This window comes from Mesocricetus auratus, unplaced genomic scaffold (genome assembly GCF_017639785.1).
Source record: "Mesocricetus auratus isolate SY011 unplaced genomic scaffold, BCM_Maur_2.0 Super-Scaffold_100007, whole genome shotgun sequence".
Classification (NCBI taxonomy): domain Eukaryota; kingdom Metazoa; phylum Chordata; class Mammalia; order Rodentia; family Cricetidae; genus Mesocricetus; species Mesocricetus auratus.
In genome coordinates, this window is record NW_024429191.1 from 39776707 (window position 1) to 39792218 (window position 15512).

The 15512-nt window shown below is 50.5% G+C and overlaps 1 protein-coding gene across 1 annotated transcript in view; it reads left to right on the forward strand.

Moving 5' to 3' along the window:
• Myo15a (myosin XVA) overlaps nucleotides 1-15512 on the forward strand; it is a 53719-nt gene that overhangs the window by 30728 nt on the left and 7479 nt on the right. Inside the window, exons 43-61 of the mRNA XM_005067673.4 lie at nucleotides 132-191; nucleotides 617-692; nucleotides 1008-1123; nucleotides 1209-1327; nucleotides 2143-2284; nucleotides 2833-2944; nucleotides 3036-3110; nucleotides 3454-3632; nucleotides 3833-3948; nucleotides 4161-4233; nucleotides 4496-4568; nucleotides 4775-4848; nucleotides 5055-5137; nucleotides 6195-6325; nucleotides 8750-8844; nucleotides 9050-9127; nucleotides 9870-9966; nucleotides 12013-12173; nucleotides 12916-13052. Coding sequence (XP_005067730.1) covers nucleotides 132-191; nucleotides 617-692; nucleotides 1008-1123; nucleotides 1209-1327; nucleotides 2143-2284; nucleotides 2833-2944; nucleotides 3036-3110; nucleotides 3454-3632; nucleotides 3833-3948; nucleotides 4161-4233; nucleotides 4496-4568; nucleotides 4775-4848; nucleotides 5055-5137; nucleotides 6195-6325; nucleotides 8750-8844; nucleotides 9050-9127; nucleotides 9870-9966; nucleotides 12013-12173; nucleotides 12916-13052 — 1997 coding nt within the window. The remainder of the gene's footprint in view (nucleotides 1-131; nucleotides 192-616; nucleotides 693-1007; nucleotides 1124-1208; nucleotides 1328-2142; nucleotides 2285-2832; nucleotides 2945-3035; nucleotides 3111-3453; nucleotides 3633-3832; nucleotides 3949-4160; nucleotides 4234-4495; nucleotides 4569-4774; nucleotides 4849-5054; nucleotides 5138-6194; nucleotides 6326-8749; nucleotides 8845-9049; nucleotides 9128-9869; nucleotides 9967-12012; nucleotides 12174-12915; nucleotides 13053-15512) is intronic.

Here is a 15512-nt window from a genome sequence, read left to right on the forward strand (position 1 = left end):
AGGTCAGGGGAACCACGAAGAATGGGAATGAGGCTAGAGCTTGGGTAGGAGTCAGCTGGAGGCTGCATCTGGGGCTGGGGTTCAACCAAGAAGAGGGGGTAACCCATGGTAACTAAGGCCCTGCCACACAGGTATTTTATCCTAAGGACAGCTACAGTCACCCAGTGCAGCTGGACCTCCTGTTCCGGCAGGTGAGCCTTCTCTCCTCTCACCTGCATGCTCTTTTCTTTGGGGTCTGTGGGTTTCCCCCACTCCCGTAAACAAGGGTAGCAGGGCCGCACAAATGAGTCGCAGTTCGATCTGAGCATATGTGTATGCCTGTAACTCCAGCACCCAGAAGGTAGAGAAAGAAGAATCAGGAGTTTTGATATCAAAACAAACAAAACAAAACAAAGCAAACAAGTCTCTCTAAGTTCACAGGGCTTAGAGGTCAAATCTCACTCTCTAGGGATACATATGAAAACCAAGGCCTGGGAAAAGCAGAAAGGACTAGGAAGGTGACCATGTGAAGGACCCAGTTTACAGATGATCCCAGTGCTGCAGAACAGGAACCCCCTTCCCAAACACCTAGACCATAGACCTCAGCTTCCAGCAGGGCCACACTTTTCTCCTGCAGATCCTGCATGACACACTCTCTGAGGCCTGCCTACGCATATCTGAGGATGAGCGGCTACAGATGAAGGCCCTGTTTGGTACCTCGGGGAAGGGGAGGACACTGATGGGCAGTCCACCAGATTAGGGGCTAGCCCTTGCCTGGAAGAAGTCTAAGGATACACCCTGTCCTCTTGCTTCCCACACATGTCGATCCTTATTCAGCCTCACCAGGCTGCATGTTTGGAGGTCAGCAACATGTAACATGCAATATGACCCTTTCATCTGTCTGTGGCTGTGGCTTCTAGCTGTACAGACATTGGTCAGACAGCTTCTTACTGGTGGTACCAGCCTCTCATCCCCAACTGCCTGAGATGGGGGGGGGGTGGATCTTGACCAGAACTGGTCTCCCTTAGCCCAGAACCAGCTGGACACACAGCGACCTCTGGTAACAGAAAGCGTGAAGCGGGCTGTGATCAGCATGGCCCGAGACAGCTGGGAGGTCTACTTCTCCCGTCTCTTCCCAGCAGTGGTAAGAGTCCCTGCTCACCCCTTCCTGCCTGCCCAGAGCAACCAGGGATAATGATGGAAGGCCTCACCAGGCTTACCCTTCCTAGGGCAGTGTGGGCACTGGCGTGCAGATCCTAGCCGTATCCCACACGGGAATCAAACTCCTGAGGATGGCCAAGGGCAGCAGAGAGGCCAGCAGACAGCTTCGGGTCCTGTGTGCATACAGGTGATGGCAGCAGGTGGGAGTGGGCTGTCTGGACACAGGCACAGACTGTTATTAAGCACCTGTGATGTGCTGGCTGTGCCAAGCCTTTTGCTGAAGTCCACGATAGAGACTTGGAAGTGAAGCACAGGGAGAGAAGTTGATGGTTTCTGGTCACACGGCAGGAAGTGGATGAGCTGAGTCCACTACCCTGCTCTGCCTCTGGGGCCACATGCCAGCCCTGTCTCCAGAGGGGATAACTGCTGAGACCAACCAAGTCCCCAGGCATCTGGGAGAGAACTGGCTCTGGCCCACAGACCCTGCTGAGTGCCCAGACTCCCTGCTAGAGTCCCTTTGCCCATTTCAACATGAGGTCAGGAGAGAGAGCTCTGATCCCTGGCTGGGCAGAAGCTTCTGCTCTCAAGGAGAAAACTGAGCCAACTGATGAGACAAAGATGCCGTGTGGGCAAAATCTGACTCTGTGGTTGGACTGAGGAGCTGGACTATGGCACACGGGGTTTTAAGAGATACACAGAGGTCAGGTGGTGGCGGCACACACCTTTACTCCCAGCACTTGGGAGGCAGGGTCAGGTGGATCTCTGAGTTCAAGGCTAGCCTGAGCTACAGAGGGGTTTTCAAGACAACCAGGGCTGTTACACAGAAAAACCCTGTCTCAAAAAACCAGAGAGAGAGAGAGAGAGAGAGAGAGAGAGAGAGAGAGAGAGAGAGAGAGAGAGAGAGAGGTGTCAGAGAGGGGAATCGGGAACAGAAAAAGCCTGTAGGAGAGCATCTCATTGGCCTTAAGGTTTCTGCCCTCACCCCATCCTATCTCCCCGCAGCTTTGCAGACATCCTATTTGTGACCATGCCATCACAGAACATGCTGGAGTTCAATCTGACCAATGAGAAGATCATCCTGTTCTCGGCCCGGGCTCATCAGGTCAAGACCCTAGTAGACAACTTCATCCTGGAGCTGAAGAAGGTTAGGATTCTTCCACAGATGTGGCCACCACTCCAACACGGATACATCACAGTCCTGCCCAGGGAGTGTGCATATACTACACTACAGAGCACAGCCCCTACCTCTACGCCAGTGAGCTGTGTCTCCCCTTGCAATGCCTCTTTTCTCTGCCTCCCCAGCATCTTCTTCACACCTGCCCTCAGCAGTGTGGAATATGATACCTCCTGTAAGCCCCTAGCAACTGTCTCATTACTTGCCCTCTGAACCTCCTTCTCTGTTTACCCCTGCACTCTGACAGGACACATCCCAGGCCCAGCACCCAGCCTAGGGAGACCCAGAGGAAAGTTCAGGGAGAGATCAGTGACTAAGGCACAAGAGTGTGCTCAGCACTCCCAGGCTCCCATCCTGTATACCGCCTTACCCTCCGCCCATCTGAGGACCACCCATCACTTCCCCCTGCCACCCGGAGAATGTGCCCTCTCTGATGGTTAGGAGAATGGAGGAGCAGTAGAGGGAAGCCTGGAACGAAGGCAGGACACAGCACTCTCTCCATTCCTGGTGCTTTCCAGGATTCTGACTATGTGGTGGCAGTGAGGAACTTCCTGTCTGAAGATCCAGAGCAGCTATCCTTCCACAAGGGTGACATCATCCACCTGCAGCGCCTGGAACCACCTCGAGTGGGTGAGCTCCATGGCTGGGTGGAAGTGCACGGGAGAGGGGAGGCTGAGCAAATGGCTTCGCTGGCACATGCTGATGCAAGCTCCTTCCCTAGGCTACAGCGCCGGTTGTGTGGTCCGCAAGAAATTAGTGTACCTGGAAGAGCTGCGCCGGAGAGGCCCTGACTTTGGTGGGTGTTTGTGGATACCGCAAACCTGGAGCACCAGACAGGGGTGCTTGTCCAGGTTCCAAACACACAGCAGATAAGAGTCTATTGGTGCTCCCTTGATCTGCTAAGGTAATCTGACAGTGCCAGCCAGCAGCTCTTCAGCCCAACCTTTGCCTGCACATATGGCTGAGGTGTGTCTCCATGCCTGTGGCCATACACTCTGAATCTACTGTTGCTCCTGGCATTCATCCCCAATACCACAAAAAAAAATACTAGGAATGGCCAAGGGGTCGCCCAAGCCTCCTTAAAGGAACCACTGTCCCAATACAAGACTTTCCCGTTGTTTTCCTCTACTTCTTCCTAGGCTGGCGGTTCGGGGCCGTCCACGGGCGCGTGGGGCGCTTTCCTTCAGATCTCGTGCAGCCCGCCGCAGCGCCAGACTTCCTGCAGCTCCCGGCCGAGCCCAGCCGGGGCCAGGCTGCAGTGGTAGCTGCTGCTGTAGCCTCGGCAGCAGCCGCACGCGAGGTGGGGCGCAGGAGAGAGGTGAGGGGCAGGGCAGAAACTCCAGTCAGCTGTTGACTGCAGCCAATCCCATACAAGAGACTGGCCTGGAGGGCGGGGCCTGATTTGGAAGCCCAGTACACACGAGTTGAGGGTCCAAATGCGTGGCTGGGAGGTCAGCTTTCACAGCAGGGTCGGGGTGGGGGTGGCGATGGACCTTGGCGATTGCACTTATCCTGCAGGGTCCTCCAGTCAGGGCACGTTCTGCTGACAGCGGAGAGGACGCCGTGGCACTCCCACCGAGCACAATGCTTGAATTTGCCCAGAAGTATTTCCGAGACCCTCGGAGGCATACCCGGTGGGTAGTGATCCGTCCTCCTCCTCCCCATCTCCGTGTTGCCTTGAAGTCGTTCGTGCTGTAGGCTGTAGGGCTCCCAGCCCCCCTTCTGACGGGTGGGTCCGGAGGCCCCTTAGTGTTAGCCTCTGGGTGCCCTCCTGCCGGTAGAACGACTGGAAGGGACAGAGATGTGGTCAAAGGCTGGACTGGGTAGTGGCACCCTTCTGTTGCAGGGATGGCCTCAAGCAGAAGTCTAAGGAGGACCAGGAACCCAAAACTCTGGAGGACATGCTTTGCTTCACTAAGGTGCATGTCCTATGCCTCAGTTTCCTCATCTGTAAAGTGGTGATGCAGAAACCCTGTTTCTAGTCCCTAGAAGAAATACTTGTCCTCACTGAAAGCCTCTGGCTCTCCGCGTTCTGAGCCAGGGCTCCTTGCAGCACAGTATCTGCCCCTGTTTTGTCATTTGGACCCTCCTGTCATAACACAGCCCAAAGCATGGTGCAATCCTCTTCTGTTCTACCAAGTCCCAACTCCATCATGATACAGCCCCTTGGTCTCCTCACAGGCCCCGATCCAGGAATCCCTCATTGAACTCAGTGACAGCAACCTCAACAAGATGGCGGTTGACATGTTCCTAGGTGTGTGGGATGCAGCACTGTGTAACCTGTTTGTTAGCACTCTTCTCTAGTCCCCAGAGTTTTCCCTTCCCCCAATCTGAGACACTGAAGAAGTGGAAGCCTTTAGCTGTCTCGTGTGCAGCCTCCCAGGGAGGGAATGGACCTTGGATCTCTTGGAAGGGGCAGCTGGGGCGTGTGGCCTGAGCAGGATGCTTCTTTTTCCACAGCTGTAATGAGGTTCATGGGAGATGCCCCACTGAAGGGCCAGAATGAGCTGGATGTACTCTGCGAGCTCCTGAAGGTCAGTCCTGAAGCATGTGCCTCATGCTTCCTTCCTGCTCTATGCCTTGGTTTCCCCATCTGTAGTCGTAGTGCAGTGAGAAACCTCTCACGCTGCCCAGAGAGTAACGAATGCAGCCTGCTGGTGCCCAGCCGGCTGAAGTCTCCCATACCGGGCAAGCGACCTGGCCAGTGACCTGGCAAGCGACCTGGCCTGCCTTTTTACAGTCTTGTGGGGACCATGAGGTCATGCGAGACGAATGCTACTGTCAGATTGTGAAGCAGATCACAGACAACACCAGCTCCAAGCAGTGAGTCACCTCCCGGCCCACTGTGCCCACACTGCCCTCTCCTCAGCCTTGCCTTGCCCTCTCCTCAGCCTTGCCCTCTCCTCAGCCTTGCCCTCTCCTCAGCCTTGCCCTCTCCTCAGCCTTGCCCTCTCCTCAGCCTTGCCCTCTCCTCAGCCTTGCCCTCTCCTCAGCCTTGCCCTCTCCTCAGCCTTGCCCCTCTCCTCAGCCTTGCCCTCTCCTCAGCCTTGCCCTCTCCTCAGCCTTGCCCTCTCCTCAGCCTTGCCCTCTCCTCAGCCTTCCCTGCTTTGTTTTGGGAACCCTTGGTCTGGAGCATGCCATTTCTGCTCTTTCTTCCTCTATGAAGGAGGCAGCGATAATGTGTTTGTTCACATTCTTGGCCGCATGTAACAGAAAGCCAACTGGATGGCTTGAGCAAAGGTGGGAACGTGCTGGCCCGAGCAGTTGAAATTCAGTCAGGATGGGCTCTCAGGCATAGTTGTGTCTCCGGGTGCCATTAGAAAGCAAGCTTTCAGGGAAGGGGAGGTGGCTGAGAGTTTAAAACTGCTTGCTGCTCTCGAAGAGGAACTAAGTTCAGTTCCCAGCACCCATACCAGGCACCTCACAACTGCCTGTGACTCTAGTTCCAGGAGATCCAGCTCTTATCTTCTGGTCTCTGCCAGCACCTGCACTCATGTGCACGTACCCACACACAGGCATGCCCATATACAAATAATAATAATAATAAACAAATCTTTAGAAACATGGCAAGCTTCCTCCATCTCTGATGGGGACTGTATGTTTGGCCTTCTATTTAAATCCAAACATCTTGCCAAAACTCCTCTAGTACTCTTTTCAATGTGGCCACGTTAAATAAATATATTTATCTGCTTTTCAAAAGTAAAAGAAACCCCTAAATCTAGCTATATTGGCCTCAGCTGGTCCTATGCTCATTCTTGAACCAACCATAATGGCTCAAGACACAGGTGTTAGCCAGTTTGGATCTGAACTCTAATTAACCAGTCTTGGATCCTGTGTCCATCTTTAAGCCACCTAAGACATGACCCCTGTGTGCTTACAGGGACAGCTGTCAGCGAGGCTGGAGGCTGCTGTACATCGTGGCTGCCTACTACAGCTGCTCTGAGGTCTTCTATCCATACCTCATTCGCTTCCTCCAGCATGTGAGCTGGACTCCAGGACTGCCCTTCCAAGGTGAGGAGCTGTGAGTGGGGTATTCACACAGGGACAGAACATTCAGCCATGGTCTGACAAAACCAGAGACGCTGGCCCTTAGCAGATGTCTAGGCAGTCTTGACTGATACAAATAACTCTACAAACACTCATGGAGATCCCAAGGTGTTGGTGCAGTGACTCCTCTGATCTCATATGAGTGTGTCCAGGCAAGACTTCCTGGAGCAGGAATTGCCCTGGGTAGTGATTGCACACGAAGAATTTCCAGGTGGACTCTGCAGAAGTCAAGACCCAGAAACGGAGTGCATGATATATAGGAGAAATAGAGGAGGTAGGCAAGAACCAAGAACACCAAAGTAGGGTCCTGCTTCTGCTCATCCAGGGTCATCAGTGGCCATAGCTGGTAGCATGGTCTTAGCTTTACTTTGCAGTATGGAGAAAGGGGCTGCTTCCAGCCTTGTTTCCATAGCAACTCAAAGAAAGAGATAAAGCATGGTGCTATGGTGCTGCATATCTGAAATCCCAGCACTGCAGGCGGTGGTGACTCTCACCTTTAATCCCAGCACTCGGGAGGCAGAGGCTAGCGGATCTCTGTGAGTTCGAGACCAGCCTGGTCTACAGAGCTAGTTCCGGGACAGCCTCCAAAGCCTGTCTCAAAAAAAAATCCCAGCTAAGGAAACTGAGGCAGGAAAGTTAGAAGTTCCAGGGCAGCTTGGGGTACATATTGTATTGCTATGGTAAAACGACATGACCAAAACCAACTGTGCAGAGGAAAAGGTTTATTTCATTTTATAGCTTACAGTCCATCATGAAGGGAAGTCAGGGCAGAAACTCAAGGCAGGAATCTGGAGATAGAAGCTGAAGTAGTGCCATGGCTTGCTTGCTTCGTTTGTTTTTCGTTTTTATTTTTAGATGGCTTTCTGGGTATAGTCCTAGCTGTCCTGAAACTCACTCTGCAGGCCAGACTAACCTTGAACTCAGAGATCCTCTTGCCTCTGCCTCCCGAAGTGCTGGGATTAAAAGCATGTGCCACCACTGCCTAGATTCCAGCCACCTTTCTTATACCTCCCATGGGTGGGTCCAGTTTCAGGGGGCTAGGTCTTCTCACAACAATCATTTCTCAAGAAAATACCCCATTATAGTTGGAATCGTCTTTGGGCCACCAACCAGCTCCCAAATAAAGACACAGAGACTTATGAATGCTCGGCCTTTGCTTAGGCTTGTCCCACTGGCTCTTTTAACTTAATTTAACCTGTTTCTATTCATCTACATGTTGCCTCAGGATTTTAAAACTTCCATTCTGTATGTTCTACTTTAATGCTACCTCCATGTCTACCTGGCTGGCCCCCTGGCATCTCTTTTTCTTTTCCTCTGAGCCTAAATTCTTCCTCCTACTTATTCTCCCTGCCCAGAAGTCCTGCCTATACTCCTGCCTAGATATGGGTCATTCGGCTTTTTATTAGACCAATCAGGTGCCTTAGGGAGGCAAGATAAAATAGCAACATATATTTACACAATTAAACAAATGCAACACATCTTTAAATAGTTAAACAAATATTCCGCAACACCCCATAGACATGCATGTCCATGGGCCAATCTGATAGGGCACTTCCCCAGCTGAAGTTTGCCATTCCTGGTGTCTCTAGTTTGTGCCAAGTTGACAAAAAAAATAATGAGTACATTCACTGAGATCTTATCTTCAAAAAATAGAGGGGCCAAAACCCTCTAATCAATTATAGTGACGTCAGCCATAGAGGACATAGGGGAGCCCCTCCCCCTGAATCTCCTTCTGATTATTAACTGACATGGATAACTAGGGTAGGCTCCAGTTGGGAGATGAGTGAAGAATGTGCACAAGAATTTCTGACTCCATCCCTGGAGAGGGAAAGTATACTGCTTAGCTTAGATGCATGAAGCACAGATAGATGGGGCACTTGGCATGCATTCCCAGTTGATAGACACAGGGCACCATCATGTCATCTATTGAACCATTTGAGAGTGAGCGGCATAGTCAACAGCTAAGGAGCATGGGTATCCCTAGATCCATGCAAAGCCAAGGGCTTTATAACCCCATGAACTGTAGGTCTATATTCTCTCTTACACTCCAGGTCTTTCTTAATCTTGGTGAATCACTGCCCCTTGCTGAGTTCACATTCCTCAACTAGCAAAAAGGGAATAAGACCTTTTTTGGTTTTGAGATAGGGTTTCTCTGTATTGCTTTCGAGCCTGGCCTGGAACTCGCTCTGTAGACCAGGCTAGCCTCGAACTCACAGAGATCCACCTGCCTCTGTCTCCCAAGTGCTGGGATTAAAGGCGTGCGCCACCAACATTTGGCAAGACCTCTTTCTTGTTGAAGAAATGTAGGGGACTCATGGCTGGGCTAAGAGGAACCTTTTCCTCCCATGGCCAACCTTGAGCAAGGTCTCAGCTCTCTGCCTCTTGCAGGGATTGCCAAAGCCTGTGAACAGAACCTGCAGAAGACCTTGCGCTTTGGGGGCCGTCTGGAGTTCCCCAGTAATATGGAGCTTCGAGCTATGTTGGTGAGCCTACAGCAGGGCTGAAGTGGGAGACACAAACTCTGCCCAGACCCCTTTGCTAGGTGCATGTGCAATGCATGGTGCTTGAAGATGGTTGCTGTCAATCCTGGTACATAAGGTTTCTGCACAGACATGCCTCTGGGTATGGGGACTCCCATGAGAATGATAGGATCCAAGCTTTCAACTCACTTCTGTTTACCTACCCCAGGCAGGCCGAAGTTCCAAGAGACAGCTCTTTCTTCTTCCAGGAGGCCTTGAACGCCATCTGAAAATCAAAACATGCACTGTAAGTGAGGAGCCTCTCAACAAGCTGGTGCTAGAAGGATAGGGATGCCAGGCTCTGGGTTGGGTGGAGTGAGCATTACTTGTCCAGAGAATCTCACACAGCCCCCATGAGACTGCAGTTCGTTGCAGTTAGGTGTTCCTCCACTACTGTGGAGGATTCAACCAACTGTAGATGGAGAATATTAGGGAAAAGTCACACTGGTACAGATTCTTTTCTTGCCTTTCCCTAAACAATGCCACATGACAATGTCCACACACAAGTCTGCTATATCTGGTGTTATCAGTCAGGGACCATTGAAAGTCTAAGGAGGTCACATGACAATAACTATACAATTTTAAGTAATAGACTTGGGCATCTCAGGAGTTTGGTATCTGCAGAGGGTCTTGGAATAGGTCCCTCATAGATGCTGAGCAGGTAACACAAAACTGAGACTTCAAAAAGCTGAGTTGCACAGCCCAGAGTTACACTGAGAATATAAAAAGTAAATCAAGAGCCAGTTCCACTGGGTGGTGGTGGCGCACACCTTTAATCCCAGAACTTGGGAGGCAGAGGCAGGAGGATCTCTGTGAGTTCAAGACCAACCTGGTCTACAAGACAGCCTCCAAAGCTACAGAGAAACTCTGTCTCGGAAAAAAAAAAAAAGAGTCAGTTCCAAAAGCTGTACTCTGTCAGGTTGAGCCACGACGTCCTATGTCCCTTTGTTAGTGACTAGGGCCCAGCTTTACCTCTCTGGCCTTCCTAGGTGGCCCTGGATGTAATAGAGGGGCTCTGCACCGAGATGGCCCTGACACATCCTGAAGCCTTTGATGAATATGTCATTTTTGTTGTCACCAGCCGAGGTGAGTAGCCAGAATGACTAAGCATTCTAGACCCCTTCGTGACCTAGCACCACCTTTGGCCACAGGGCATCTTTACCCTGCCCTGATGACCAGGTCCAAGGTCAGCTTCTCTGAAACCTTCAACCTCCGTGAGAAAGGGGCTCTGTGTGTGCTGAGCTCACTCCCCAAGCCTTTTCTTTCTCTCACTCTGTTGTGTTCTGTACATGTCTGTCCCTCTTTGGACTGGGGTTAGTGGAGGAGAGAGCTTCTGAACCCTGCTTTGGTCTCTCAGGACCTCCTCAGTCAGAGAAGATTAGCCTACACAGAATAGGGATGTCATATGATATTTATTTAGGGAGAAGTCACTTACATGAGAAGTCGAGAATCCAAGGTCAGCGCTCACTGCTCTCTAAGACCTGACCAAGAGAGCTCATCTCCTTTCCCCCAGCTCTTTATGCCCCACTCCCTGTACCTTCTATGTACCTGTGACCACACCCAAATGGGCGTGGTCAGCACTATAGGTACTTAAGATCTCTCTCTACACTTATACTTTGGGAAAATTTCATCCATGAACCAGACTCCACCCTCAAGCCCTCAGAGTAGCATGCAAGCCCCAACTAAAGTCTCAGCAGACCTCCTCTCAAGGTACACAGTGAACCTCATACAGCTCCAAACCATTCCAATTTGCTATACGCCCACTCTAGGCTAGTTTTGCCTCCCACTAACTGGTAGCCACGGCCATCTCCAGTTGTCTCTTCATGAGTGCCTCAGTCCTTCCTACCTCAGGTCCAGTCAGGACAGAGGGGATTGAGCATATAGTGGGCATGAGCCAACAATTTAATGGTATAAATGCCTGTGGGTAGGTGGGTGGTTGGTTGGTTGTTTTTTGTTTGGGGGTGTACTGGGAGTCAAACCCAGCATCTCATACATTCTGGGTAAAGCTGCCTATGACTGAGAAATGTCCCCACCCCAGACCCTAATACTATAAAGTCTTTTAACTCCCATAACTCTATAACATAGACTCTTCTCTTTGCTACTTACAATTGTAGAAATTGAGGCCCAGAGGAGCTTTATTAGTCTCCTGTGGCTGTGATAACAAAATGACCACAAGCCCAGTAACTTACAGTAACACAGATTGTTGCAGAGTTCTGAGAGTCAGAGATGCTAAAAGAGAAACACCATCAGGATTGTTTTCCTCTGGAAACTTTCCCAGCTTCTTCAAGCTGCCCACAGTTCTTGGCTTGGGGCTCCTTCCCTGTTTCTGAAGCCAAAAGTGTGGTGTTCAGATGTCTTTCTCCTGTCCCAACCTCAACTCTGCCCCCATGTCTCTGATTTGAGCCTCTTGCTTCTCTTTTAGGATATTCAGTGCTTCCATTTGGTCTTTCCAGTGATCCAAGACCCCTAATCACATCTTCAATGTCCCTTTCACTGCAAGGGTGACATAGTCACAAGTTCTAGGCATTAGGATATTGCTGTCTGCAGAGGGACTGTTCTTAGACACCACAGAGACCTGATCAAGGTTGCACAGTGGAGGTCAGAATCCAGGCAGTCTGGCCCTCCGTAGTGCAGTTTTGCTGAATATGGGGAACAGGTAGCAGAAACATCAGTGCAAGGGAGAAGCATTGTATGTACCTCTCAGCTTAAAGCTCAGGCCTTCAACCCTGCCCACAATAGATGCCCCACAAAGGGGCTTTCCTGAGGGAGGTCTGCAGAAAGGGTCATGGCTAAGGCCTACTGTGCTTCTCTGTGACCCCAGTCTCTCTGGAAAATGGGTTGGCATCTCTCAGTGCAGAAGCCAAGGCCCTTTCCTGACCCCGGTAGGCACTCCAGAACATTCAAGGCCCCTCCTGGGGAGGAATGGAATGTGACTTGTTTCTTTGAATTGGAGAAAATCCTCCTGTGATCACCAGCACTTCACAGGTGCACAGACATCCTGCTTTGTGTGTTTGTTCCCCTTAACAAGGAAGGTGCATCCTTGCTGGTGAAACTTCACTCAGCTGGCAGATTAGTGTTGTACACACTTGCACCACAGGTGCATTCTCCCAGCCACGCTCTTTCACCCTGTAGGCCAGCATGTATGTCCACTGAGTTGCCGGGCCTACATCCTGGATGTGACCTCAGAAATGGAGCAGGTGGAAGGTGGCTACACACTCTGGTTCCGGCGGGTGCTTTGGGATCAGCCACTGAAGTTTGAGAATGAGCTGTATGTGACTATGCACTATAACCAGGTGAGAGATGTGACCTCTATGTTGTTCTGAACCCTATAAAATGGCAGGGGGTGTCTGTCACATCACAAAACACTCATGCTACACCCAGATATTTTGGGAAACTTGTACCAAAGCTTTAGCAGTGCCACATAAAAAACATGGTCACATTGTTGGATATGGTGGCACATGCCTTTAATCCTAGTGCTCAGGAGGCAGAGACAGGCAGATCTCTGGGAGTTAGAGGCCATCCTGGTGTACATAGCAATCTCCAAGCTAGCTAGGACTACATAGAGACCTTTTCTCAAACACACAGCTACTTTGTTTGGGGGCCACACAGTGCTGAGACCTACCTCTGCATAGCCTGGTAGTGTGCTCCTCAAGGACCAGCAAATGCTTGATACTAACTGGGTCTGCAGATCTACAGGATCAGAAACTCTAGATGCAACTCTGAAATTTGGTTTGACATGCTTTCTTCCTTGGGTCTCAATTTTGAGAAGCATGTATCTACTATACTGTTTATGTTTTGTTTTACCTAGCCCACCTTCCCACATTACCATGGAAACTCCATCATAGTCTTCATCCCTCCGAGTTCTTCTCCCATATGCATCTATCCTCATTCCCCACAAACCAGGAAAGTGATGACCATAAACTCCTAGGAGTGGGAAGGACTGGAGTCAATGCAATTGCCTGACACAGAACCCCTGACAATGAATGCCGGAATGCGCTCCCGTCTGGCAGCCTCTCATGCCAATGCTTCCTGCAGGTTCTGCCTGACTACCTGAAGGGCCTCTTCAGCAGCGTGCCAGCCGCCAGCCAGCCCAGTGAGCAACAACTGCAGCAGGTGTCCAAGCTGGCCTCCCTGCAGCACCGCGCCAAGGACCACTTCTACCTGCCCAGTGTGTGAGCATCTGTCCATTTGTCTCAGCCAGGAGTGAGGGCAGACCGCCCACCCCCTCTTTTCTCACAACTGCCAAGCCCCGGTTTCCCCTCTGTACCAATTAGACTGGAAGGGGCTTTCCTGGCCTTGAAGCTCTTTTCTTCTCCTGCAACATACTGTAATTAGCTTGGAACAAACTGAATGAGGAATGAAAACTTTCAAGACATACATACCTTGTAGACCAGAAAGTATACACAGCCATGAGGATTTAGCCACATAAACATTCACTGAGCTGGGTGTGGTGGCTCATGCTTCTAATCCCAGCAGTGGAGATACTGAAACAGGAGGGTCACGTGACCCAAGGAATTCAAGGCTAGACTGGGCAACACAGTGAGAACCCTAATTCGAAAACAAGTCAAGGCTGGCTGGTGGTGGTGCCCACCTTTAATCCCAGCACTCAGGAGGCAGAGGCAAGTGGATCTCTGTGAGTTCGAGCGAGACCAGCCTGGTCTACAGAGAGAATTTCAGGACAGCCAGAGCTGTTACACAAGAAACCCTGTCTGGGGGAAAAAAAAAGTCCCAAATCAAAACAGAGTTTGATGAGTCATTTACAGTAATAATACAGCTGTTACATGTTAATATGTATAGAATGTGATGAAAACTAACCATGGTGTCTGAGTGAGAACACCATGTCTGACATTTGTGAACCCTTTACTGGCCGATTCACCTGATGTCACTCTGCCACCATCTCGCTGTGTAGACCAACTCATTCCTCACATCCTCTGAGAAGCTTCACAGTTCACTTGTGAGAGGATGAGAGTGGGTGAAAGCCAAATGAAATGTTGTCGGCACTGTGAAAATGGTTGTGGCCCCTGAGCCACACTTGAGAAGCCCTTTGTGAACAGCAGCAAGAGACTGCCTTTTTCTTGTCTATCTCATACCTCTACTGCCCAAAGCCAAATGCTGAGAGGGCTTTTCCTTTTTTTTTTTAAACATTTTTTAGATTTATTTATTTAGCATATAGCCAGAAGAGGGCGCCAGATCTCGTTACAGATGGTTGTGAGCCACCATGTGGTTGCTGGGAATTGAACTCAGGACCTCTGGAAGAGCAGCCAATTCTCTTAACCTCTGAGCCATCTCTTCAGCCCTTTTTTGTGTGTGTGTGTGTGTGTGTGTGACAGGGTCTCAGGTAGTCCAAGATGGCCTCAGTATGTAACTGGGGATAATACTGAATTGGCCTCCACCTCCTGAGTACTAAGATTTCCAGACCTGAACCAACACACCAAATTCTCAAGGCACTTTTGATGGAATGCTTGCTTTGTTGCTTTTGTTTTGTTTTATTTTGTTTTTCAAGACAGGGTTTCTCTGTAGTTTTGGAGACCATCCTAGAACTCCATCAGTAGACCAGGCTGGCCTGGAACTCACAGAGATTCCCCTGTCTCTGCCTCCCGAGTGCTGAGATGAAAGGTGTGTGCCACCACTGCCTGGCTGGTGGAATGATCGTAAACAACCAGAAGAAACATCTAAAAGTGTAATTCCAGAGACTGGGAGATGGTTTACTCCATATGTCACACTAGCATGAGAACCTGAGTTCAAGCCCCAACACCCACAGAAAATGCCACACATGGTAGCATGTGCCTGTAATCCCATTGCTCAGAAGGTAAAGGCAGAAGGATCCCTAGGGCTTGCTGGCTAGCCAGTCTAGCTAATCAGTGAGTTCTGGGTTCAGTGAGAGACCTTCTCTCAAAAAATAATTGAAACCAGGTATGATGGTGCATGTCTTTAAACCCAGCACTCAGGAGGCAGAGGTAAGCAAATCTCTACGAGTTTGAGGCTAGGTTGGTCTACACAGTGAGTTTCAAGCCAGCTAAGACCACATAGTGATACCTTGTATCCAAACCAACAACATAAATAATAATAATAGTTGGAGAAACAGTTGAGGAAGACGCTCAACATTTACCTCTGGCCTCTTACTCCTTCCGGGCAGGGGAACTCTGAGAGGGGAAGGGACTGCCTCAACTTCTTCTAGCCCTTTCCCCAACTGCAGCCCAGAGCAGGTGGGATAGACCAGGACTGCTATTGCTATTTTCTACATGTCCAAGAGGCAGAAGGTCTGTCCTAAGAGAACCTGCATATGTGGGGGGGGGCAAGAGCAGGAACTGGGACAGGCAGTGATGAGGCCCTGGGGACTCAACCTGAGGTTCCTCTTTGCACACCTGGATGTCTCCCACCTTTGTGCTATTTTGCCTTGAGCCCCTTGAGTGCAGGATCTAAGAACCCAGTCTGGATTCACCTCACGCTGTTTGTTTACACTGCCTCTCTGTCATTGCATGGCCTTGCCCCCACCTTGGTGAACCTCCCAGAGCCTCAGCTCCCCTAGCTGTGAGTAGGGACCCCATATTTCCTTCCCAAGCTCCCCTGCATCTAGTATCCTAGGAAAGTATGGCAGCCGTGTCTGCTGGGTGTCACACCTGCTTCGCAGT